Below are 27,588 nucleotides of genomic sequence, written 5' to 3'. Positions count from 1 at the left end.
CCTTGCCCAAGTATCCAGAACAAGGCTGTAAAAGGGCACTTTCACTCTTCCCTGTAATTAGGTAACAATTATTCACTAGTATTCACACTTCTTTGAGAGCAAAAGTCTGGCATGCAAGTAAATGGGGTGCAGCCTTATCTAACATCCAAAATAACGACAGCAACAATGACTGTACACTGTTCGTTAATATGGCGAAATAAAAATGCAAAAAGCATGCAGTTTATTTACACGAAATACGTCACTACCATGATCAGTAAAAATCTTCATCATTTGCAGTTTCCTGGATGGCGGCCTTTTTGTTCTTGATGTGGTCTTGCTTGTTATACAAGTCTGCGACCTAAACGTAGAGGAAAAACTAGAGTTAACCTTTTTTTAAACGAAGCCTATTCACACACACATTAAGACATTGGCTAATTATAAAAATAATTCCTAGGCAACACAGAACTCAGAACACTTATTAAAACTGACAGGCAACAAAAATAAAAAGACAAATATTTGGATTTGACAGTACTCTCGCGAGGTCTCCTTGTCCTGCTTAGTGGCGTTTGAAGAGTGTCATACCTGCTGGGCCGAGGTGGCGTCTTCTGGATTCTTGTCATCTCGTATCCGTATAAATCGAGGAAACCTGAGGGAAATGCCTTTCTCTGGATCCACCTACAATGAGGCGAGAGAGAAACGAGACAACAGAACACACTGCCTTAATACACAAGCCTGCAAGGGTCATATGCAGTTGAATTTCGTTGCATCAAGGCTTTTATCTCCCAGTAACGCAGATGATACTGCACATCCCTGAAACCTTCCTGTTCCACTTTCACAGGCTAATATGTACAGGCGATTTTAGAAGAAACACCGCGCAAGGCAAGCAACGAAGACACTACAACAACGTTTTGCTAAGTCAAAATTGCATCTTAAAATATCCATCAATTCAGGATTTCTGTTGAGCCGAGCAGCTCTCCACTGGTTCTGTGGATTTAGATATAACACTCGAAGTATTTTCTGACCAAATTGTGGATATCTCAAAATCACGATTGATGGCTAAAGGTACAGACGCCATCACCGAAAATTACTGTGAGCTTTGCACGTATGTGAAGCTAGTGCCACGAAGCGAGCGCTTTCACCAAATTTGGAGTGCTTCACGTACCGCATAATGAGGAATATAGGTCGAGGCGAAACATAGGTCGACCCCCTTACCTTGAAGCAAAAAACTCAACATAAAAATCATAAGCACAAAACTTGACGTTTTATTCACGTGCCACCAGACTCCTCGCCTGCTCATTCTTCAGAGCTGTCCGAACTCTCATCCGAAGATGACTGTTTCTCACTGGCTGCATCCCACAACATGTCATCCTCGATGCCAACCAGCGAGTTGCTAATGCATTTCTTGAATGCCCGCACGACCATATCGTCGGGCAGCAAGCGCTATGCCTGCGACACCTATGTGGTCACAGAGGACGACCGGTAGGAGTTTTTGGGTTGTCGCCGGCCATCCACTGATCGTAAAGTTCACGGACACGGTCTTTAAACGGCTTGTTCAGGACAACGTCCAGTGGTTGGAGCGTTGATGTCATGCCCCCTGAAATGACAGCGAGGTCCGTTTTCCCATCGCGGAGCGCCTGCTTTACGCCAGTGGTCAAGTGCCCGCGAAAAGCATCCAGTACCAACATGCTGGAACACCGCAGGAATGCGCCGGGTCGCCGTTTCCACACAGTACAGATCCAATCCAACATTGCGCCTGCTTTACGCCAGTGGTCAAGTGCCCGCGAAAAGCATCCAGTACCAACATGCTGGAACACCGCAGGAATGCGCCGGGTCGCCGTTTCCACACAGTACAGATCCAATCCAACATTAAGGCCTCGTCCATATAGCCCTTTTTGTTCACGCGGGAAAGCCTCTTTTGGAAGCGTCTTCCTCTTAAAGATGATATATGGAGGCAGCTTTCTGCCATCTGCAGTGCATGCGAGCATCACTGCGAAGCACGAATGCTCGCTGCCCGTCGAAAGAAGCTTAGCGCCGCGTTCGCACACTGTGGTGGAAGACAGCATGTCAAACCACACCGGCGTTTCATCAGCGTTGCCAATCAATCCCAGCATGTATCCATGCTGCTGCCGGAGACGGATAACAGCGCTGGAATTCCACCAGCTCATCCTCGTATGCCTCTGGCAGCTTCTGGCAGATTGATGAGTGTCGACAAAGCGCGAATCCTTTGCATCGCATGAAGCGACGAACCCAGTTAATGGAGCCCTTGAACTGCTCCCTGGACAGCCCAGACTCGCGGGCGCGCTCGACAGCTTTGATGCGGATGAGTTCCACTGTTACTGGCAAGGATCTTGCACAGTGTTCGCGGACGAAATCTGCCACCTTGTCTTCCAGTTCAGGATGCACAGCGCAGCACCTGCGTTGCAGGCCAACAGCTTGACTTTCTGTGCTCGCCAATATCGGACGCATTTCTCCGAGACGCCAAACTGTCGCTGGGCGGACACGTTTCCGTGCAGTTCACTATATTCTATAACCTTTTTTTTAAATGCTGCGGTGAACTGACGTCGGATACCAGTACTCATTTTGCTTGCTGTCGCAAAGCACAAAAAAATGGCTGAGGCTTAGCTTCGTTAAGCCTGGTCAGATGCGAAGCATATTGATTGCTAAACTCGGCTTTCTATGGTTACACTTGGCTAAACTTTTTTTTCCTTGGTTACACGTGCTTTTACACGGTTTATACTTGGAATGCACAATGTTTTCCCATCGCATAAAACTAGGTAATAGCATGACTCGTTCATCTCTAACCTAACTGTGTTACCGACACGCACAACGAACATGTCGTCCCCCAGGGCAACGATACTCGATTGCCACTACGCGAATATGTACGCAAAGCAAAAGCTCTTAGAACACCGACGTGCTAAAGGAATCAACGATTTTGATTTCTTCGGCAACAACACGGTTGTATGGGAAAGCCTTTCCGTAAACTACCCGTGTTCAGCCGGCTTGACGTGCACCAATGGTCGTTACGTCTTCACCAGGCATGGCTGCATCGTTGTCGCCGAGCCGCATGCCGAGCACGCTCCTTGGCCAAACGTTCTTCCAGCTCTTCTGGGCTCTCTGCAGCACGCCGCAGCCTTCGCTTTTCATTCCACCACTCGGCTGCACTCCCTGGAGGCATCGCCACCTTTTGTGAGGGTCAACTGGAGGCGAGCGCAATCGTCTCCCCTTTATATATAAACCTGCGCTATACCACGTGGTCCGCACGGCGTGCAACCGCAGCCGACGGCGCGAGCTGGGCCCCCGTCTCTCCTCTGTCGTGACGTCAGCGTATCACGTGGTGTGACGTCACCATACCACGTGGTCCGCACAGCGTGCAACCGCAGCCGACGGCGCGAGCCGGTCCCCCGTCTCTCCTCTGTCGTGACGTCAGCGTATCACGTGGTGTGATGTCACCATACCACGTGGTCAGCACGGCGTGCAACCGCAGCCGACGGCGCGAGCTGGACCCCCGTCTCTCCTCTGTCGTGACGTCAGCGTATCACGTGGTGTGAAGTAGCATTCCACATTCTTTGCACGGCGTGTAACCGTCACGAAGGGCTGTGGTTTACCTCTAGCAATATGCTTCACATGAAAGGGAAGATGGCGTCGGTACAACTGCAGTTAAAAAAGTAAAATAACTGCAGCGTCAGCGCATAGAGTCGGTCAGCATGGAGGCGATAACGATGAGGATGCCAAAATGTTCACGCTCTCACACGTTGCCAGATGACTATACAGGTTATGCTAAGGGCCGGTATATGGCTTTTTAGTAATCTTTTTGAAAAAAAAAAAACCTCGACCTATATTTTGCACTATACGGTAGCTTTCTGGACAGCTGGCCATGTTTTCAGTAATGCTAACCGTGGGCGCTGCTGGAATGCGCACCTGATGTGATTTGACGACTGTCAACTGCGTCCGTACTTCATGGGGCCGGTAGCATCGTGATGATGTGGGCGTGATGTTGTTTATGATGTTTAAAATCCCAAACTAACATCTACTATGAAGGCTGCCATAGTGAGGGGCTCCATCACAGTAGTGCAAGATGAGCTTATCTCAAGCACTAAAGTACAAGCAGCACAATTACAACAGAACAAAATGACTGTCTCAACATGCCTTTGCGTTAGAACGCAGTAACCAGGAAATCATGCTATCCGGGAAGATATTAACCAGGAGAAAAATAGTGTGACTGTATGAGAGATGCTTCACTGCTGCGATTTTGAGCATATGAAATGGAAATTTGTATGAATTGGGAGGTATCAATGAGGTTTCATTGTGTTCTGAATTGTATTTTTTTACTTCCATATTCATGCCTTTATCAATATTTTGTGCTTTATGTTCATCTGAAGTAAATGTCCTTTTGCAGACATCCACAAACATGAAAGGAGTCATAGCAAAGCTCAAAATTCACTCAATGACCTGCTTTTCGCATCATTATCAAACGGAGATCTCATATTCAGGTCTCTCTGTAGACGAGGAAACAGAAATGTGATCATGCGGCGCAGGTGAGCAGGAAATTTAACTTTGTATGTTGTATTGCTATTTTTACAAAGGAACTCCGAGATGAACTCACCAGTCCTTGAGCTGCCTTGTGCACAGGTGAGATCGAGAGATCAGCGCTCTTGACCTCCCACACCTGGCAGGGCTCGAACCAGGCATCCGGTGCGAGGCTGGAGTCGAACCGATAGTACGACTTGGGTGCTGGTATGATGTGTTCCTTGAAGAAGGCCGAGTGCTGGTCCAACTGCTCCTCGCTGAAGCCCGTGCCAATCTGGAGGAGCAGTGCAGATCACCACCGGTTACGAACTAACCGCAGCTAAGCAACCCTACTACCGCGTACGATGCCAGAATATTGAACTAGCAGTTTGAACAGTGTTGTTAGGGAACCCACTTAATGGATGAAGTGCATCTCTCATCCAGGTATTTCGCATTCCAATCTTCCTCCACCAGACGCTTGTTTTATTTTGATTTGGTTACAAATGCACCTCACATTTCATGTGAGAGCACGTCATGAAAGAGAGCAAAGTCGACGCTGCGTTAACCTTCCAATGGTTCAGTACAAGAAGCGATGTTGCACAGCGAATAAATCATCAGAGTTAGTGACATCAACACAGTGGCTGTGACGAAGCAAACAAGCAGGTACGAAAAGCTGGAAACGGAAACAGCTGGAGCAAGAGATTTTCCTGCGATCCTCTGCATCGACGTTGAAACACATCGCTCCCAATCAGAGTTTCTTAGTTGCTTAAAGCCTGTAAACCTAAACCTAAACTGAACTTTGAAGACTTCAAAAATGGCAGAGCTTAAGATTTATTACATTAAAGATGGGCTAATTTCTCACCTGCTTCCAAAAGCTAAAGCATCCAGTGCACCTTTGAAAACGATGTACAACGTGAGCACAAAACAGAGCCCCATCGAATACAATGCACCGTACCTTGCAAAGCGTCTGGAACTCCTCATTTTCCGGGTCATAGCAGCCGAGAAGGAAGCAGCCAAAGGTGCCCGTGCGCTTCCCCTTGCCGTGGTAGCCACCGAGAACTACGGCGTCCACACTGTCCCCGACACCATCTAGGTAGTCCTTTTTCAACTGCACACACGACAATAGAACAGTGAAGGAATGAGCATGCACAATTAAATTACATACAAGCTGAAAATAGCCATCCGGAGCAGAGCCACACATTTTGATACTGGTCAATTTGGAATCCTTGGTAATAGTACTCAGAATTCACTAACGAAACTTCTTGCCACTTTGCAAGTGAACTACACACAGCACCAAAAAAAAAAGCCAGCCCGAGGTTCACCTGCCGAAACAGTATCAGACCAATGGTAACGTATCTACTCGAATGTAATGTGACCGCAAATGTAACGCGAGGGGCGAATTTGCATACTGCCAAATTGAAAAAAATAAAACCACAAATGTAACGCGAGACAAGTGCATGAATAAGTAAATTTAATAGACATTGTAGTCCTTGCAATCTCATCAAAAACACTCATTTGTCATCGGAAGCTTTTACGGTCAAGCTCACATTTAAAAATAGCCTCCCGCTGCATCCGCCCCCCACATGTGGTAGATTAGTTAACGTCTAGCAGTCGAGCTGCCGGAGAATTGCCAATTTCTTCTGCTATCAGAAAAGCTGTTCCTTTGAAGCAAGCATCATACTGTGCACGGTGCATTGTCATCGTGCGAAATGCAATAACAAACGTAACGTAAAGTGACATGATCCTGAGCTACGTGAGCCTACGAGCTATATTCTATTTCACTATACTACGAGCCTACAACCAAAAAGTGCACTTTGACTTAGGATGGATTGGGATTTGGCTTCCGTGGTACCCATGTTGCCAACATAACGACGTAAAACCGCGCAAACCAAAAGCGAGTGGTGACGGATTCAATATGGCTGCACCCCGGCGCTGCTTTCGTCCAACCGAATCGCAGTATTCGATTATAACACGAGAGTAGACTTTGAGAACCAGAAATCTTGAAAAAAAAAAAAAAAAAAACTCGTCACAATCGAGTAAATACGGTAAGGTCTTCAAAGGTTAAAATTAAGTGTCTTCAGAGCTATAACCATGCATCTTCCCTGCACGTTAGCGAAGTTATTTTTTGGCAAAGCTGATCTCTCTGTTGCGCAAACATCTCGCCAAATTAAAACTCAATCCGTCTTAAGGTCACCCCATCTGAAGAATATACCTACACAAAATACAGTGACATTCAATTAACCCATGCTAATTCAGATATCTGGACAGTTAGGATTCCAAGCTAGGTGTGACCAACACGCATGCAAGTTATGCTTATTCGCGCAAAGTCGTGCAATACGAGACCCTGCCAGTTCAGATACAGTCGAGCCCGCTTATAACGAACCTGAGCGTCACGCGGCATCCGTTCGTTATATCCCAAAGTTCGTAGTAACTGAACCACAAGCTAAAAAAGAGAAAAAAAAAAGTTGGCGGTCAAGACACGAAATTTATTTCTTGGCAAAAAAGTCTGTGATGCTCGTCTGTTTCTGCAGTGCAGATGCGATGAGGGCGGTCTCCTGTTTATTTAAAGCACTAGCGTGCTCTTCGCCGAGTCCCTTGGCATAGACAAGTTGTCTGAGGCCCTCTATATAGCCCATTGCTACAGATGTGCTTACGGGTGCTGGCTCAGACGTTTCATCTTCATCTGATTCTTCCGCGTCGCTCTCGGCCCGCACTTCAGAAACGATGCCTTCGTCCGTGCCCGGTTCCGCAATATCCGCGTCTTCCTCCGCAGAAATAAAATCCTGCCAACCAATGCCAGGGCCTCCCATGTCGGAGTCGACGACGCGCTGCCACAAATCGCCGCCAGAATCATCATCATCGGAGGCATCAGGCCCGACGTCCGGGACTGCGTCAACGAAGCCGGCCTTGCGGAAACAGTTTCGCACGCAAGCGGTCGTCACCTCCGCCCAGGCCGCCTTCACCATCTCAAGGGCTGAATACAATGAAACTCGGAGCGGCAAGTTAGCGGCCGGACGGTCAACGGCGATGAGCAAGCACTGCACAATGCGGCGCCTATATGATGCCTTAAAGGAGCGTATTATGCCCAAATCAAGAGGCTGCACTTTAGAAGTGGTATTGGGCGGCAGGAAAAGTACAGTCACTGCCGTCAGAGACATTTGCACGTGGTGCGCTGAGCAATTGTCGAGCAACAGCAGCACGCGCCTGCTTTGCCTCTGCATGTCGCAGTCAAACTCGCCCAGCCACTCTGCGAATAAATCCCGTGTCATCCAAGACTTAGTATTGTGCCTGTAGCGCACGGGTACATGGTTCCGACAGCAACGTGGCTTCTTGGATTTTCCGATTACAAATGGCATGCGCCGGTCGCTGCCACTCATATTAGTGCACAGAAGAACTGTAACGCGCACTTTACTGTGTTTACCGCCAGCGCATGACTCCCCTTTCATGGAGTGCGTCTTGTCTGGAAGCATCTGATAAAATAATGCAGTTTCATCTGCGTTATACACATCCTGCTCCGCGTAGCTTGCAATAATGGCTCGGTTTGTTGTAAGCCAATTGGCAACGTCCTGGTCACTTACCGAACGCACCTCACCGACAATCGATTTAAAAACAATCCCATGCCGCACTTTGAACCGATGTAGCCAGGGATGGGAGCCCATCGTTATCTCGTATCGGGGCGCCGGGTTTACGCCGTCCGTTCGCTGTAACCGATCGGCAGCGCTCATGGACGTTCGTTATACGTGCAATCTTGTGCCATTGAAGTAATGTATATTTTGGCGGGCGCTCCGGTCTCGTTCGTTATAAGCGAAAGTTCGTCTTAAGTAGGGCCGTTATAAGTGGGCTCGACTGTACTATGTACCTCACATCAGTTAACTTGAACAGGGTCCACAAGGACGGCCGCATCCAAATATGACCTTCGCAAGAAAGAGACCACCGAAAATGCCCTATTCAAAACCGGAGTAACGCGACAGAATTGCTGAAACACCCTGATGTGAGCATCAGGACTGGCATGATATAACAATGCCACAATACAAACAAAGCAAGAGAACTCTCGACAGCTACCAAGTCCGACAGTCACATACCTTGAGCCAGTTGTGGGACCGCTTGGCAATTTCGTATGTCGCGCTGGCATCCAGGGATTTGACCATCAGACCTTCGCAGCTGCCTGGAAAGACACAAATGTCACAGTACGAGCATTCCTTTATTTGAGCAAAGCAGCGAAAAACCAGAAAAAAATAACAAAAGAGGGCAGTCTGCATAAGCCCGGCAATAGGAAGCAACAAAGAAAAGAATTCTAGAGGGCCCTTCGACCCATTTAAGTGTGATGAGGCGAAAGCCATTATAGCTTTGTAGCCCTTCACTACGGCACCTCTATCTCCCTCTCTTTCACTCACTTTCACTCCCACCTTCATCCCTTCCTTTAGACATGTCCCATACGTCCGCGGAGAATTGTGACATACTGCGCCTTTTCTACCCTGTAAATCAATTTGAAATGCCACTGATGCCTGCTGTACTAAGGCCTCCTAGACATCTGGTTCTGCTTCTGTTTGCTGTGTGGTGCGGCGGTCGAGGAAGAGGCAAATGGAAGGCGCCCCACGGATGCCTGGATCGGACGCCCAGTGGGGTCAGCTTCGTCTATGCATGAATAGCGCCGGTACATCGTGTGCCCCTTGTCGAACACAACCAGCATTTCATTGAGCACATCAGAGTTCACCGGCGTACTATGATTCGTTTACAGAAGGTGCAGTATCTGTCACTAGTGGAATCCCACTATCATGCTCACGGCAGACAAGGGGAATTGTGAAGAGCATTGCACAATCCGGGGCGTGACGCAGTTGGTAAAGCACTGGGCTGGGGATACAAAGGATGGAGGTTCAATTCCCAGTGGAGACAAGGTTTATTATTTTTATTTTTAACTCTCGCTTTCAAAAGCGTGACACCTCTGCTGACAACCTTCTGTCGACAATGATGAAGCATTAAAGGCTTTCGCCTCATAAATACATCGACACATCTATCCATCTGCTTCTTTCTAAGCCGTTGTGAAGCCTGTTAAATGGAACAGAGGTGAATGTAGATGGACAGGTTTCCGGGGATGAGTTAGTCCAATGTGTTTAGGTGAATACCTCCAAGGTGAAGTGATTTCAATTAGGGGAGCAGCTAAACCTTATTGATCCTGTTGAGTTTTTGAATAATATGCTCATTTGTGACTGCTGTATATCCTGGCTAGCTTAATTGGTAGAGCAACTAACCCCGTGAAGGGGTGGTACTAGGTCAAAGCCCCAGAACAGGGAGGATTTTTTTTCAAGTGCAGATCATCTCCGAGAGTTGCGTGTAGCTTTCATGCATTTCACCTTCATCAAAATGCGGTCACTGGAGCCTGAAATGAACCTCTGACTTCGAGCTCACCAGATGAGCACCCTTGTTTCTCAAGAAATCTTTTACGCAAACTGAACTACAAAATGCCTTTGAAAGCTAGAACTTACAACTACTGTCACCAAGCACCCCAACCACCCTGAAAGTTTTAAGAGTTGTGGTTCCGGTGTGGCTACAACTGCGCATGCTGCACAACCCACGAACGAGTCGGTAGTAACGGCTGCACCGCAAAATCACTGGGCTCACCCTTGATGGACTCCTGGAGGAAGTCCTGGATGTCCTCGACTGTGGACAGGTCAGCCGACCGTGCTAGCTGGGTTTCCCCGGCAACCTCGACGAGCGTCTTGCGGAGCAGCTCCCTCCGCTTCCGCAGGGGCTCTCTCACGAGAGACTCCCCATTGTGGTAGAGGAGGTCGAAGGCAAACACACACACCTGGACCTTCACCTCTTCTTCCGTGGTCTCCTGCATTAGCGGGGTGGCTGGCTCACTTGGTTGTTTGGGGTACCTCACAGGCAGGGCATTGTGAGAGGAGATATCTCTTGTCAGACCAAGATTATAACCAAGTAGGGTGTGCGAAAGTTCAAAATTTAGAATACAAATCGAATATGTTTACTATTCAATTTGTAATCGTATTCGAAAAACTGATATTCAAAATTTCCACAAAAGGGAAGGTCTCTCTTCACAAAACAGCCCCGGCGAGTTTTGGAGATGCTTCAATGCAGCCTGTCTGCACGGACCATACAGTGAAGCTTTTCCAAACCGCGATTAGGCTGATTTGAATGAGAAAACTTCTCTTTTCTGAACATGGCGTTCCCGGCAGTGTGCACAAGGCGAGGCACAGGATGAAACCCAAGAAAAAAGGTTACTTCGGTTTCACTTCAAACACCGACAACCATCGTGCTGGTATTCATCAGATAAAATTACTGCGATGCAAGTGTTTTTCGGCAATTTTTTTCCGGCCCATTCAATGTTTTTTTTCCTCCCTTGAAGGCTGAAAGAAGGAGATTTTACTGCATTCATCAGTGATTTGACAGCTGCACCCCGTTTCAATGCAGGTCCTTCCTGTGCAGAAAAACTGGTTTACAGAATTCTGTATAAAATTTACACCAGATTTTTCAGTAGGGTATATACTTCTGTGCAATTGCAAATTAATTTTATTCGCGAATACATGCGAGCTCTGAAATAAACAAGGAGAACAATGTTCACTATTTTTTCAATTTCCTTTTTTATTGTCATTGATCAGATGTTCAATATTTAGCAACTTATTTTTTTTCTCAATCCCTATTAGAAAATTTCGGTATTCACACACCCCTATAATAACTCAACGGAACAAACAAGGCTATACAACTATCAACAAAACAAGTAAATCCTGATTTTGGTACCCTGTAACATCCGGACAGTGTAAGTTCAACCAGACAGTCATCATCACCATCATCATCAGCTTAACTATGCACACCGCGAGACTAAAATCTCTCCCATTTCCCCAAACTACCTCCGCACCATAGGAGATATAACAGAGTAGTCTGTCTCTTACAACACCTCTGCAGCATTATATACAGTCGCTGGCAGATTTTTCGAACCCTCTAGGGGCCGAGATAGTGTCCGGAAAGTCAGGCAGTCCGAAAAAACGAATTCACGCAAAAAAAGTCACTTTATTTAGCGAGCGGCTTGAAAAAGTAGCCAATATGCCTCTGCGGGGCGCTATGTTGCCGTACAAGTACGTCGGCTTGCACGTCGGCAAGGGTGACATTCTCGCGTTACACAGCCGAAAGCACCATCAGCGCTCGGGTTAGTTCACTGCTAGTTGGCAGCACAGCCTCTGGCTCCTCACTGTCGAAGCCCGAGTCATCACTTTGATGCACCTGACGAACAATTTCGCCGTCAGTGAGTTCTGCGTAGGGCTCGCTGTCCGCGTTAGCAAACTGCTCCAGCGTCACTTCCACAGGAATGACTCCTGCAGCGTACAAGTGCTCGATGAGGTCAGCACATGAATACGGCTGATGGGATTCACTGGTGCTATCATTGGATGACGACGGCACTTCCTCTGATCGCGAAACCCGTGTGGCGGAAGCAATTCCACAGTGTCTCCTCGGTGACCGCCTTCTATGCATCGCAGACGACAGTGCAGACAACAAGTTGACACTGTAAGTTTTGCCACTGGTTTTGCCACTGTCCACGCATAACACCATGCGAGTGAGCACAAGTGACCGATACAGGTGCTTGAGCGTCTGGATAACGCCTTGCTCCATGGGCTGTAGTAAGGACGTCATACAGCACAACACACCACACATGAATGACAATTGACGACCGTACATGACGGTAGCACGGCAAAGCTGGCACTGGCGAGACGGTGCAGCAAGCGGTGCCTGCTATCGAGGCTATACCGGGTATGCGAGGTTCTGATGGCGTGATCAGCACGTGGGTTTGAGGTTGCAGAAAATAAAAATGGCAGCGGCCAGAAAAGCAAAATGGCACCGGCGTTGTTTGCGTTTTCGATAGCTCTTGAGTCACGAATCGAAAGAAACAGTCAGGAAAATCGAACGAGAAGGATTTCAAACGTCAGAAATTTTGGTCGGTGTTATACATTGACTCTATAGAGTGCGTGGCGGTGCCAAGGCAAGGCTCAGATTTTCAGGCAGGTCCGGAAAATTGGTTGGTTGGTTGGTTCACAGGAAGGGAAAGGCGCAGTATCTGTCACACTTGCTCTGTGGACACCTGAACCGCGCCGTAAGGGAAGGGATGAGGGTGGGAGTGAAAGTGGAAAGAGAGAAAGGGGAGCCATAGTGGAGGGCTACGGAGTAATTTCGACCACCTGGGGATCTTTAACGTGCGCTGACATCGCACAGCACACGGACGCCTCTTCGTTTCGCCTCCATCGAAACGCAGCCGCCGAGGTCGGGTTTGAACCCGGGTATTTCGGACAGTAGTACCCGTCCGAAATATCGATCGGCGACTGTACATTATTTCGGTCTTCAAGAAACTATGAAAATTTCTTCATATTAAATGGCCCGAAAAACATCAGAAAGCCACTTGCATTAGAGCAGTTAGGTTTAATTAATACCTGGAATAAAGCTGAGATGAAAACTAAGCAACAGCAACAGTTTTTCGTGACTTCTTCAAATGCTTTGCTTTTCGCACCCTCTCAGAAATGTCAAGAAGTGCTCCTAAATCATAAATGCCCCTGTAGTCTTTTTCGCAGTGCGATGCAATAGCAATGATGCCTCTTCCAAAATGGCCCTATCATGTTCTTTGACAGTCCAGCGTACTTGAGTACGCTAAGTATGTGAAGGCACAGAGTATGCTGAAGTATGTGAAGAGTATGCTTGAAGAGTACAGGAAGTCCATGGATGCAAGAAAGAAATAGACATTAGAACGGCACGACACCATCCCAAAGCAAAAAAAAAAAAAAAAAAAAGAACAATGACACATGATGCAATGTTTGTAATGGCCCAAGTGGCCCGTGCACGTAGCACGCGAGTCTGAGGTGGCCGACTCCACTGTTCCATGCAATTCAAGTTCAAGAAGACCTATATGAACAGTTGCAGGCTTGATGGGTTGTAAGTGACATCTCCACCACCCAATCAACCAGTGCGAACCCAGCCATGTCACAATCAATAAATGTCCGATAAAATAGACTTACATGAGCCTCAGCCGGGACTACGCTCTGTGTTCAAATTTATCTGATTTTGTGAATTAATGGGGATAAACGAATGAGATGTCTAACTCTACTCTTAGAGCTGTTAGAAGGGATCCAAGGGTCCCCAAAGGGTTCAAATCCCGTCAGCTCAGCCAAGTCATGTGGTCTCGAGTGATCCTATCAAGTACCCCTGCTGGAGGCATGCACATGATTTCAACCTCATAACACTGACACCAAATTTTCTGGAGAATGGGGCTTTTTAAAAGTAAGTGCCTTTGTTGTTATAACATGACAGTCCCTTAGCAGAGGTCAAATTTGTCTCCAGTGTCTGTTTCGTCTACTACTCTAGTGGCTGAACCAGGCCTCCTTACCCCAGGAGGAGGACACCGGGAAAGTGAGTGAGGAGGAACCGGTGGAGGACCCCAGGAAAGTGAGTGAGGAGGAACCAGTGGAGGACACCAGGAAAGTGAGGGAGGAGGAACCGGTGGAGGACACCAGGAATGTGAGGGAGGAAGAACCGGTGGAGGACACCAGGAGGGTGAGGGAGGAGGAACCGGTGGAGCAGATGCATACATGCCTTTCGCTTGCGGGTGCTCAGTGTCTGGAAGGGCAGGATGGTCTGGGTGGGGCGGTCCCAGGCAACCGCTTCACTGTCCAGGATGCAAGTTTTGGTGCCCTCGGCAATGGCCGCCCGAATGCGGGAGACCACCTCGGGGTACTTGCCCGTGTTGTCCTCCTGGTTGCGGCTGTAGATGCGAACGCTACCGTCTTCCAGCAGGTGGATCTGTGGGCAGCCCAGAGAAGACATGAGGACAAGACGCCAGAGTTTGTGCGCAACACACTGCCAAATGTGTCAGATCTCAGTAGTATAGGGCGTTGCCGTCGTGCCCCACGCAACGCATCAGCAAAGTTTGTTTTCGCGATGAACGAGGAAACTTTGTTTCAATTGCCTCCATGACTCTTTGAAGGTTACTATGTACTACACTTTGTCTTGACAGCTATTATCTCCTTTCCTTTTCTCGCAGAAGCACGTGCCTTCAAGTATGCGGTGCAGCTCTGCAGTTGTCAGACTGGTGATCATCCAATTCGAATCCCGCACTGTTGAGCAGGCTGGTGTTGAAGGGCAGAACTATGTATTTGTGGTTAGCTTTTGTATCCTTCCGGTTTTCGATTTTGAGTATATTGATTATGTTTTCTTCTTAAAGTATTCCTACTGTAGTGAACTACACGAGGATATACGAAGACGAGGATTAAGTAGGCAAGAATATCACGAAGACGAGGATAAGGACGACAAAGTGCCGCTGCGCTGCTCGTGCTCGCTTGTGGAGACTGAGACTGGCTGTGTTCTTGTGTGGTTCGCCGTGAAACTTCGACAGGGCTATTATCCCTGTTAAAGCACAGTAAAAACCCCCTTTCACTACAATTTATTAAAATGAAAGCTTTACTTGGTGATGTATGCAAAAACATGGAAGCAAGAAGTGGAAGAAAGAAACGGAAGCAAACTGTGGAAGCAAAATAATGTGTGTTACGTCGTCACAGTAAGATCAGACTGGTAGTCATGAATGTTTATGTAATGACTAATGCCTAGTCATGTATAGTTTAGTCATGAGTCATAGTCGCTTGTCAAGAATCAGTCAGATCGGAGATCCAACGTGCATGCCTTGGAGTCTATGACGTATGTAAGGCAGTCTGACCATGACTAGTGTCAAGTCATAACTCAAAAAGTTGCGACAAGCCCATGACACTTTAGCACCTACTAAAAAGCAGTCAAAGCTCATGCTTTTGCATTTCTCCAATGTAGATCTCTGCAGTGTTCTCAAAGTTATTTATTCCTTGGACAGTGATAGAGGTTTTCAAAGATTATCATACTAAAGTTCATTATAAACTTTGAAAGATTTGAAAACTGGGTTCATATTCCCAGTTAGCGCCATTCAGTGAGATCCAGTCCCAGTAATATCATCAATCAGGTGACTCAAGGTCGGGGAAATAGCGACACTTCTGAAAATGACGCTGACTGGGAATATAGACCCTAGTCTTTGTTTTAAAGTTCCAGCAGGAAGTCCCCAAGCCTAGTTCTGTAACTTTCGAGTGTAGGGGCTAGGTCATCTCTGAGGCTTTTAGAAACTATGAAGGGCAGTTAAGGCTGTGCAATATTCAAATAAGTATTTGCTATTCAATTCAATTTGCACCACACTTTAACTACTACTAGAACCACTTTTTAAGAGTGAAAGTAGGAGATTTGGAAATTACAAATTTCTCATTGTAATAGGCTAAACCCTACTCCTTGAAAAGTGCAAAATTTATATTCTTACGAATGAGCTCCTGAACCAAACAAAGCTCCTAGATTACTGCCCAGACACTTGGATGCTGATAGCAAAAAGGTTAAAACTCAGGTTTACACATGTTATCATAAATGAGTGGCAGATGTCGTTTTGTTTGCTGCGTAGACCATGTCAGGATCAGAGGTATGTGGCCTTCAGTTTTTCAATCTCAAACGTCCTGAAACGGTGGATGCATGTCGAAGAACGAAGCCATACCTGAATGATGCCAAATGTGAGGATTTACTGAAAATTGCCTTTCACAAATCAAAGTAATACTGATGAATACAGTGAATGGAGCAATTTTACCAGAGATGAAAGCAACGGCAATCCCAGCCTTTAACTCTTTCCCTACCGTGCCCATTGAGCATTGTTAGCCTGCTAACGATGACTTCACGCGCTGATTTTGAACCCTTCCGCCTCGCTCACGGACAGGCTATATGTATCTAGTGTGTAGTCGAATAACTGAAGTTTCGATTTTGATGCCGTTTACATTTTTCTCGCAAACCGGCTATTTTTGAGCGCACTCCGAAGATGCGGCAGCGTCTTAGTAGCATGCGAAAATAGCGGCATCCGCGTCGACCGTGCGTGCTTCGAAACGTCGCAAATGTGATGACTACGCACTATCTACGATCAGTGACCCAAGCAGAAGCGACTCTGAAGATGCTGCCAATTACAGTCAGAATTCAGTTCATGACGACGGAAACCAGCCCGGTACGCCGGCAGCTGCACTCCGGCCCAATAACGATGACTTCGTGAACAAATTCTGAACCTTTCCGTGTCGCTCACGAACGCGCTATGCCATCTAGCATGTAGTCGGGTAACTGAAATTAATATTTTATTCCTGTTTACCTTTTTCCCGCAAAATGGCTATTTGTGAACGCGCTCCAAGTACGCGGCAGCGTCGGAGTCTCATGCGAGATGGCGGCATCCACATCAACGACACGACATCCGCATCGACGATGCGCGTTTCGAAACGTCGCAAATCTCACGATTCCGCACTTTGTGCGACCGATTTTATCAATGACCCAAGCAGCAGTGACTCTGAAGATGCTGCCTTATCGTCAGAATTCAGTTTCGACCCCAATAACGATGAAAACTAGCCCGGAACATCGGCGGCCACACTTTGTTGGCCTGTTTTGCATGCGTCTGGGACCGCTCTGGATGTTTTGTTTGTGTTGGTATCATTTATCTCATTCCCACAAAACAGAGAGTGGCGTTCTGGCCAAGAAGAGAACCGGGCATTCATTTTGGCATTGTGCTCTGCAGCGACTCTCGTTGACTGCTCATTATGCGTCAAGAACACTATTCAATACTGAATATTTAGTCCTTCACAGAGCGTGGCCAATATAATGCTCTGCATTTTGTATATATCGAAATTTTAAAATAATTTTTGTTGTTTCATTTACAAGTGCATTTTCTCAAGTTTTGATCCATATTTTTTCTAAAATCTGGTTTTCGGGAAATTATATTGTGTGTTACAACCCACAACTTCATATTCATAGCTGTATGCCGAAAAAGCGAATCTATTTAGCTTTCTTTTCGTGTATTGTATAAAATTTTAAACATAATAGTTTTTACAGAAAAAAAAAAAATCTACTCAAACCTACAAAGAACGGCCATTTCACCCATGGTAGGGAAAAAGTCAATATTACTCGTCTCGATGTCAACCTCTCTACAGAGAACACGGTTGTCGTTCAAGCAGCTTACCTGTGCCCTTTCGCCGTCGTACTTGAACTCGCAGGTGAACTCCGACCCTTCGAAGCGATTGAGCACCTCCGAGATGGCCTTGGTCGGGTGGGCCAACATCGGCTTGAGTGGGATGCCGGGCGTCAGGCGACAGTGCTCGGGCAGGGAGTCCACACCTTCCTCAAGAAGGGCCTTGATCATGCGCTCATAGTCAGGGCACTCACTGTATAGAACCCCAGACCAGGGCCACTGTTTAGTCTAATTTCATTTCAAAGACCTACTACGTTACACCGCACAAAAAGAGTTACGGTAAATAACCTCAATGATGTTGCAAGCCTAAAAGGCCCAAGAGGTCACTCATAACCCGCCTATAGTCTACTTCGAGTCGTCTTTCATATAATACGGCAGCTTAAGAATGCATGTTCTTTCTGTTAATGTAGTTTAGTGATAAAGTGAGTTGTAGAAATCATGCACACGAACACACCGTACACGAATGTCAGAATAACGTAATCCCTGTCACAGATCTGACTCACCAATATGCGGTCTTGACAAGCAGGGCAGCCTCTTCGAGCCGCTTCTTGGACGCCTTGGGGTCACCGTGGGGCGGGGAGAGCGCGGCCGCATGCGCCAGTGCGGTGAGCAGCGATGCCTCGGCCAAACCAATGCGCAGCTTCCCACCGAGCGAGCGAATCAGAAAGCGTGCCTCGCACTGACGGCACGCAATCAGCAGGACTTTGATGATATCCACTTTCTTCTGCTGCGACTGCAAAGGAGAGATAAAATAAGATAACAAGCTTCAGAAAATGGTAGAATTATGCAAAAAACTGTTTCTTGATGTATCGCGCTAGACGTTGAACCCACAAGAGGAATCGACGTCCATCCAAAAAAGCCGCTTCCTCTCTTCACGTCCCTGCAACCAAGAAAATCGCACAAAAAAAAACAGCAAAACTACATGGACCTAAGCTGGTTCAAATATTGTTTGCATAGCATCAGCTCGGGCATGGACAACGTCGTTTCCAGCACTCGGACTTCACGGGATTTGACTGTCAATTCTTGCTTCTTTTAATTAAAGGGAGCTTAAATGTGAGCACCTTTGACTTTTTCGTTTTCTACCTGCGTGCCCAGATGCTCCAGTCACGCAAAATTAGGCAAAATCTAGCATTCAGTCTTCTTTTATTGGTGGAAGACACAAGGAACTCAGAATGCACACACGTCAAGGAACACCCATAAAGTTAGCTGTAACGATGTGGAATTTCGTACATAAGGGTGTAAGGGCCAAATTAGTGTAGCCACGGTAAACCCATTGAATGCACGATACACTGAGATCATGAATGATACAGCACGTGCCTGTGAAATCAGTGTTAGTTAACCACCCAAAGAAAAAAACAGATAACTAGCAGTTGCTTAACTACTGTTTTATGTACTTTATTGGACAACATCATGTGACCTATGTGTCCACAATTCCAGGCCTTGTACTGGCTCGTCGTCATGGTCGCAACAGTATTTACACAGACAAATTTATGGACATAGGAACCAGTTTTATGGGCTTGTTTTTAGGGGTGCAAAATATTAAAAATTTTCGAATAGGAATGAAATATGAATATGCGGCAAAAAATGCCCTCGAATACAGAATTCTGATCAATGAACAAAACAGAAAATTAAATGAAAAAAACTATTCGTGTTGTTTATTTCGGAATTATAATGGTGTTTGCAAATAGCATTAAACTAGAACTGCACAGAACACTGTACCCTATTGAAAAATCTAGTATGGTAAAACCTCGTTAATTCGGCCCCCGTTAATTCGGGAATTCGGATAATTCGGCCTGCTCCCTCTCTCCCTTCAAAAATGTACATAGGTCTATGGCAGAAAACTCTCGTTAATTTGATGCAAAATTATGTGCGCACCGGTTAATTAGGACTGGAGACGGGCCGAGGCTGCCGCGGAAATAAGTTTTCGGAGCCCGCGTCGTTACAACCATCATTCCCCAATGACTGGAAACCACTAATTTAAAAAGCGTACGAAAAGCAGCACTGCTCAACAACTTTATGAAGAAGGCCTTCCCAGCACTGCAAGTCCACGAGGTCAAGCATAACAGTGAAGTATGTAATGCAGACAATCTGCGGTGCATTCAAAAATTTTAGGTGTATTAGGTAATTTTTTATTATTTGGAAATTTCGGGTATCAGTTTTGTAGCTACAGCTACATTAACCACAGTCTCGCCTTTTCGTAGTGCTTGTCCGAATAGCGAAAAAAGAAGAAGAAACAGGAGAAAGAAAAGGTGGAAAAGAAGAAAAAAAAAAGAGGTAGAAGAAGAAAATGAAGCGAAAGAAGAAGGAAAAGAATTAACAAAAGAAGAGGAAGAAAAAGAAGAAAAAGGAGAAGACATAACTCGGTAGTTAGTAGAGGCGAACGACAACAGCGAGTTGCTAGGACAAAAGGTTCGTTTGTACATTGTGACGGCGGTGTGCCCCGGAGTTCGACATAGAGACAATGTCATACCACTAGACGTCTTCTACACCCGCATGAGAATGGTCAACGACGAGAGGCAAGGAGCACTTATACGTGAAGTGATTCCCCTATGGCATAAATAAAGCTGAAACTATAGAGTAAACAACTATACGTGCGAAAGCCATGTCTACTTTCAAGCTGAACCTAAGTGTAGCCGTGCAGATTGCTCTTGCGTAACTCCAGGCTTAACCACAAGCTAAACCACAGCTAATTTTTTTCGAATATGAATCGAATAACAAACATGTTTAACAAATCTTCAAAATTTCAAATATTCGCGCATCCATACTCATTTCTTTCTTTTTTTCTGAATTACTGGTCGCCAAGTTGAGGGTGCAGTGACAAGTATATATGGCATGTTCCCTATTCAACAGACTGCAGACAAGCCTAAATTTCGAACGCACTACATTTTACGAGATTCCCCATCCCGCAAACTACAACTGCACTGCTGAAAGTCATGCAGCAAAAATGTTTTGGTTCAGAGAAATTCCCTGTTCATTAAACAGTTCACACATTTCTCTCTCTCAAACTTTGTCAAAGAGGGAGTTGAATGAACATATGAATCTATAACACAGTGCAATGAACCTACCGAATTCCCTGTCATCTCAGCAATGCTCCGCAGCTTGGTGTAGACATGAGACAACATCAGCGGCGGAGGCGGGAACAGCACACGTTGCTGGCTGCGACTGCTCTGCAAGCAACAAATGGAAGAATGTAAATTATGAATGGCGTTGCTAACGAGCGGAAAGAACACAAATGCATAAAATAGGCAGTTCTTATCCGCTTGATAACAGCTCGGAATAATTTCGGAGATATCGAAAAGGTTCCATGTGGTATAAAAAAAAAAAGGAAACAAAGCTCTCATCAGAACTACTCGAACCGAATATTCCAGCCATTAAAAATTAGTTCAGTCCTACCCCAACTTAAGGTACATATATTATGGTGAGGCTACCCAAAAATAATATAAAATAATATGCCTCTGCCCGTAGTAAAACCTCGTTGTTTAAAATAAAAATCTGTGCTAACACGTGAGAGAGACCTGCCGCTGACCACTGTGTGCGGCATTTGGAATGCCAGGGAAAAGATGCTCGGTGGTGCTGCCGCGACTGTGAAGAGAAGTCGTCGACGAGGGAGGGGGTGTTGGTGCGATGGCTGAAAACAGCTCGGTCAAAAAACCTTCCTGTCAACAGACCTCTCATCTTTTAGAAAGCCCCAAGCCCTGGTATTCGTCTAGCAACTCAACTGTGCCGACTTAGTGTGCAGCAATGGCTGGCTAGCCAGATTCAAAGCGCGGCAAGGCATTAGCACGAAGACCGTAGCTGAAGAAGGCGCCGCGGATGACATTGAAGGCGCAGAAGATTGGAGGAATGGCCAGCTGGGAGAAATTTTGAAAGAATACACGCATGATGATATCCTTTAACCTGGACGAGTCCGCGCTTTTTTTCAAGCTGCTGCCGAATAGAACGCTTTCATCCAAGGGAGAGCTGAGCACTGGCGGTAAGCATGCGAAGTACAGCATTTCAGTTGCTTTCGCACGTAATATGCCTGGAAGTAAGAAACTGCCGCTTCTTGTCATTGGTAAGTAAGCCAAGCTAAGGTGTTTCAAAGGCGCCCCACTGCCATCAGCGCCCCACTGCCATCAGGAGTCCTTTATAGAAACAACACAAAGGCATGAATGACTGGAAAGCTCTTTGAAGAGTATGTGCGCCTCACCGACTGCCGTTTTGAGGTAAAAGGAAGAAGTGTTGTCATTATCCTTGACAACACATTGACGCACACTGCAGTGGATGGCTTCAAGGCTCTGAAGTCCGAAGTCCTTGAAAGGAAAGGTGCTTCAGAAGGCGTCTGAAGTCCTTAAGAGGAAAGGTGCTTCAGATGGCATTACCTTCTCAGATTACAGGGACGTCGACAGCAATGTGGAAACAAGCCATCGTTGCCTCATTTGTGGCCGAAATGTCTTCAACTGACAGTGACGACGACGACATAGAAAGTGTGGAAGATCCCCAGGTCTAACAGTGGCAGAAGCTGCACGCGCTGCAAGCCTCATGCGGCTGTTCACCGAAAAAGGGGTCTGGCTGAGAAGCTGGCTCGCGGCCTGAATAATTTTGAGGCTGCCGTTGTCGCTGCTAAAGCACCGCGGCATCAGACCAAGATTACCGACTTTTGCAGCACAAAATAAAGGATGCATTTTTTTTCCCTTCTTTCAAGCTACTGCACTGATTTCCACTTACGTTTTTTGACATATAAGTGGGTGATTTTACGCTACTCTTGTTAAGCCGTATGCTATTTATACTACATACTTTTTATGAGTTCCAGTCAAGTACACTTTAACAATGTTTTACTGTCCTTGAAATTTTTCTCTGTGTTTTTTGACAAACTGTAGGCTCCCGCCAATTATGCCAGATTTATTTTAACACTAGCCTCACAAACTAACTCTTTCAACATCAACTGCATTAATGGTACTCTCCTCGAGCTCCTCACAAATAGATAAAATTGTCCCTCTCCTTTGACTTCAAGTTATCAAGAATAGACTGTACTTATTGCGTCCGACCCGGCTGCATGAAGTTAATTGGCAGGCCATGTGAAGCAGCACGTCTGGCTCCCTCCCTCTGTGCTTGCATCATTTTGCATCGATATGCATCTGCTGCGACGCAATGTTGCTTTGAAAGCAGTAACCATATTATAGCTAGAAGTGGATGACCCTGTACTTCAGCACGTCGGGCACAGCGAACCTGCGCCGCAGTGCGAGACACCTGGCTTTATCCATTGCACGAAAATATGAGCGAAAACAGGCACAATGCACCCCTTAACAATGCACTGCTCAGCGGCCGAAAGGTCTGGGGTGGAATCATGCGAGCGTCGCCACTTCCCCTTCCTCGTCTCCTGGATGGACAGAGAGAGAGAGAGAGCGGTTTCTGCTGCAGTTGTGTGGCCGCTCTGCCTCCTCAATGCTGAGCCGCGCAATGCGCACATTGCCACCTTCTCTTTCTCCACTTCAAGTTCACAAAAAGAGAGAGAATGAGCGGCTTCGGGCAGATATTGGCAAAATCCGTGATTGCGGCTAGTAGTGCTACGCACTAAAAGCTAACCCTGGGTTGATAGCCTGATGTTCAATGCGATACACAGCCAACTCTTAAAAGAAAGAAAACAAATCTAACACTGAAGAATAACAAGATCTTTTGACAAAACATGAAAATAAAATTAGAAGTGGGCTTAAGTTTCGCTATAAGCGATAGCACCATTCACACTGCCTTTGTATTCTCCTAATTTTTGGTATTAAGATAATGGCACAGGTTGCGGCTGTGTTAAACGTCTTTAGTAGATAAATTGGTTTACAGGAAAGAAAAGGTGCGGTATCCGTCACACTTTTCCCTACGGACACCTACACTTACAGTGACAGGCATACAATGTCTTCAGGAATGTCTTCGGATCAAATCCCTATCGCGAACATGACTAGCTGATGGATGGTGAAAGGGAAGAGAAATAATACAATACCAACCTCGATGTTGCATAAAGAATGGCTATCACGGTTTTAAGACGAAATCATGTGCAAACTTTATTAAAAAAGCTTTCTGATATACTGACACGTAGACGCACAGATAAGATGGGAAAACTGCAAATTTTTTTCTTTACCTGAACGTCAACAAAACGGTTTCCTTTCATTAGTTTTTTCATTCAAGGACAGTACGGCTCTCTGCACCGACCTGCCCAGCTGTCAGAAATCCTAAAAGGCTGTTACCTCGGCAACAAGCCCCAGGTCGCCCTTGGTAGCGGCTTCGGCTCGCACTTTGTCCGGGGTACGACCTGTGGCTTCGGCTAAGGCTTTGACCAGCAGAGACTCGCCGATGCCCAGCTCGAGCCCCTGGTAGTCGGGCGCAATCTTGTTCAAGCAGAGGTAGACGGCATACAGCAGATCATCGGGCGAGAGGATCAGCACCGAGCGCAGAAAGTTGCTCAGCACCTCGATAATGCGAAGCCTGCGTGACACGCCACAGACAACTGACATTCGAGGAATATGTACTAATGTCAAACTTAGCTGCCTTGGAAAGAAAAAAAAGCACATACAAAGAAGAAGGCAAACATGGGCACTCTTCTGCGTGCTGCAGTGTCCTTGCTACCTTTCTTCTTCTTTTTTTTTTGGTCAAATGCAAGTCTCGCCTGGCGGAGGTGTAAATATAGGGTTGCTGGCCATTAAAAATTACAGCTCTGTCACTGCCTTCTCTCCTCGCAGCCATAACAAAAACGCAACCAAATATATAAGAAGCTTACGAACCAATAAGAACCGATTTGGTTCTGACTGGCTCCCACTGCGTTTTCTTAGGTTCTAATTGCTGTTTTTGTCGTTAATTAGACCACAGCACAAGCCACAAAAATGTGGGCAAATTTACCAGACTAAACCTAACATCCCGGGAAGACAGTATCATCTTCGCTTTCTTCTGTGTTCCATAGCGAAGTTGTACGGCGGCGAGATCGTGCACTGCTCTCAATACAAAACTAGTCTAAAACGTACAACCTTTTTTCAAAAGTCAGCAGCAGCAGCCATACCTGCCAGAGATGCCATCAATCTTGTCCAAGGTCACTGCAAGGGCAAGGTAGGGCACCTTTGCACCTTTCTTCCAGCATGCATCTTCCACGGGGTCGTAGTTGGCCTTGCAAGGATCATAATCAATGGCTTGGTCCTTGGCGGCGGACTGCTGGCCCGACTTCCCACAACTGACAAATGAACTGTACGAATGAAATGTACATGTGAATAAACCGCAATCAAATCAAGATAAGGACATTATGTGTAGAAAGGTACAGTCAAAACTAGACATGTTGAAGAAGGATACGGATATGATGAGTTAGTGGCTACGCTGACTGCTTTTGAAGTTGCCACAGTCGCTGGTGATCTCAAGGCCATGGCTTTGATCCTGGCTACGGTGCACATATTTCTCCACAGACGAAATACAAAAATGCCTTTGCACTGTAAGCATGTTGAAAAACCCAACAAGCTCTATCGAAATTAAACAAGAGGCCTCTACTACGACAACTATTTCTGCTATACGGGGAAGCTGACTGACGTCAAGGTAAGGTTTCACACACACATTGGCAGCACTCAGAAGCAGCAAGGTGTCATAGCCTTGCAGTTTTCTCCTTTCACAGAGGTGACGAAAAGAGAAAGCTTTCATGATGGAGTGCAGTCATTCGAGGGATACTGTCGAAATGAGAGAAAGCCGCAATTCGTAGTATTTGGCCTGTCATCGAGGTGCCGTGTGGAAAAAGCAAACCAATGGTATTTGGTGTCGTTTTAACCGTCCACTGCAATTTCCCCGTGCACCTTCAAAACAGTGCTTGACGACTTTGGAAAAGGCCTTCCCTTACTCGTGCCAATAGAGACTACAAAGCCCGAGAGATAAAAACCAGAGGGCTTTCATTTTCAGTTGTTAACAGACCAAGAAAATATAGTCGTTTTTTTACGCAAATCGGCCGCCAGCAATATGCAACTGATTTTACTCACGCCTCTAATAGTTTATTTTTGAGTCGTTGGCTCAAATTTGGTAAAACACACAGTATATGCATGCCTGCCAACCTGGCACGGGATAGAAAATCGGATTTTTTGTTCGCGCTAATGATAGGGGGGGAGGCTGCATTGTTCCAAAGGCAGGTGAGTGTCGCTTTCCGGCAGTGTCCAATGAGTCCAGAGTCCTTTTGCATGGATCTTCCAGCAGTAGGCATTACTAGGTTCAAAAACACTGTCATAGTGGTTTTGTTCAAAGCCTGATGCAGACTGAGGCGAAACGGAGTGGCGTCCGTGTGCTGTCAGTCTGCATCAGGCTTTGAACAAAACCACTATGACAGTGGTTTCGATGGAGGCGAAACGAAGTGGTGTCCGTGTGCTGTGCGATGTCAGCGCAGGTTAAAGATCCCCAGGTGGAAATTACTCCGTAGCCCTCCACTACGGCTCCCCTTTCTCTCTTTCCACTTTCACTCCCACCTTCATCCCTTCCCTCACGGCGCGGTTCAGGTGTCCACAGAGTAAGTGTGACAGATACTGCGCCTTTCCCTTCCTGTGAACCAATTATTATTATTATTACGCAGACTGATGACCCTTCACCAGCACAGAGGAGCAGAATTCAGTTTTAGTTTCAGTTTAAGATCGCCTCTGCCACCGTGACACACACTGACATCACACCCATACGGTTTGCCTTTTTTCCATGTCACGAAGAACGGAAATTCAAATAATAAGATCACAAAAACTTCTGCAAGCACATCTTCTTAGGCTTCGATACTGCCACGACTTCAGGTACATGAAAATTTTAACTTTGCACTGGCACCACGCTCTGGTGGCCTAATAAGATTTTAAACATTTGCAAAATCAACTACAACCGCAAACACAAAATGCAACTAGCCCCAACTACTTTGGCTTCATTTGGCTTTGGTCGGCTGCACAACATCCAGCAATGTAATATTTTTTTATGTGTGGGACTGTGCAAAATGGCATTAAAGGCAAATGCCACTCATGTAAATAGATAGATAGATAAGGAGGAGGGAAGGCAGGAACATTAGTCAGAAAAGCTTACGGTTGGCTGCCGTACACTGGGGATAACAGGATTAAAGAGGTGAGAAAAAAATGGACGTGAAACACAGTCACAATTTAAAGGTGCCCATGTGACAATAATATAAATTATGTATAGACTACAAATATAAGTATATCTGCTGCTTCCACGCACACACACACACACACTCCACAAACTGACCTACTTGTTTGGCAGGTGGCCCTATCTGTGACCTTGGTCAACCCGTCAGTTATATGGAACATTATTCTACAGACAACCATATAAGCACAGTCATACTTATTGAAAGCATATAGTATCCTCTCAAGTAAATGGTTCCTTTAACTACAACGTCCCATAACCAGCCATAACGGTGCCTATTTCAAACTCTGTAGCACCTACACAGCCTTTAACTTGCTGCCACTGATACCTGCTCACACCACATGAAGCACCACACCCCGAGGTACAGTTGAAACGGCACTATGGCAGACATCTCGCCCAAATTTAGCCCCTGAACGCCCGTTGCAAACTCATAGCTCTGAAAACTCACAAGCTTTGGAGCTTCTTGCCAGTATTTGCTTGTGATTCCTGTTTGGGCTTCTTCCCGGTACTCGCTTCTGATTCCTCTTTGGACTTCTTGTCCTTCGGAGATGAGGCTTTCGTCTTCTTCGGGGCTGCCTTTTTGTTTTTCGATTCTTCCTTCATTGGAGGCGAGGCCTTCCCATTGACTTTAGGTTCGCTAGCTTCTTCTTTCTCAGACTTCACCTGAGGTTTCTCTTTATCAGCTGAAAGAAAAAAGCGCACACAGAGGGAAAATTGAAAAAAGAAAAGGAGACATTCAGTCATATCTGTCGATCTAGTTGAAGCATAGCATGCGAGTGCAGAGTAGAATGCTGAATTCAAATACGCGACATTTAGCTTTCCAATATCTCCTCTCGAGGAGAAAATATAGTAAAATAACTATCCTAATTAGTTTGTTTCTTATGGGCCATTACAATAATTTCACGTTACATGCAGACACTTCAAAGGGTCCACCGCGCATCCTA

At 46.2% G+C, this 27,588-nt stretch overlaps 1 protein-coding gene across 1 annotated transcript in view; it reads right to left on the bottom strand.

Moving 5' to 3' along the window:
* Nucleotides 1-203: 203 nt before the first annotated feature.
* Nucleotides 204-27,588, bottom strand: part of DNAlig1 (DNA ligase 1) — a 33,257-nt gene continuing 5,872 nt past the window's right edge. Inside the window, exons 7-19 of the mRNA XM_084604206.1 lie at nucleotides 27,093-27,327; nucleotides 24,555-24,734; nucleotides 23,749-23,986; nucleotides 20,599-20,700; nucleotides 18,037-18,266; nucleotides 17,525-17,726; nucleotides 14,074-14,280; nucleotides 10,105-10,321; nucleotides 8,568-8,650; nucleotides 5,441-5,593; nucleotides 4,583-4,780; nucleotides 562-654; nucleotides 204-337 (exon numbers count right to left, since the gene is read on the bottom strand). Of these exons, the coding sequence (XP_084460332.1) occupies nucleotides 251-337; nucleotides 562-654; nucleotides 4,583-4,780; nucleotides 5,441-5,593; nucleotides 8,568-8,650; nucleotides 10,105-10,321; nucleotides 14,074-14,280; nucleotides 17,525-17,726; nucleotides 18,037-18,266; nucleotides 20,599-20,700; nucleotides 23,749-23,986; nucleotides 24,555-24,734; nucleotides 27,093-27,327 (2,225 nt within the window). The 3' untranslated portion in view covers nucleotides 204-250. The remainder of the gene's footprint in view (nucleotides 338-561; nucleotides 655-4,582; nucleotides 4,781-5,440; nucleotides 5,594-8,567; nucleotides 8,651-10,104; nucleotides 10,322-14,073; nucleotides 14,281-17,524; nucleotides 17,727-18,036; nucleotides 18,267-20,598; nucleotides 20,701-23,748; nucleotides 23,987-24,554; nucleotides 24,735-27,092; nucleotides 27,328-27,588) is intronic.

The sequence above is a fragment of the Amblyomma maculatum genome, chromosome 5 (assembly GCF_055883805.1).
Source record: "Amblyomma maculatum isolate TAMU_Amacu chromosome 5, ASM5588380v1, whole genome shotgun sequence".
Lineage (NCBI taxonomy): Eukaryota > Metazoa > Arthropoda > Arachnida > Ixodida > Ixodidae > Amblyomma > Amblyomma maculatum.
This window is presented reverse-complemented; position numbering and strand designations above follow the sequence as displayed.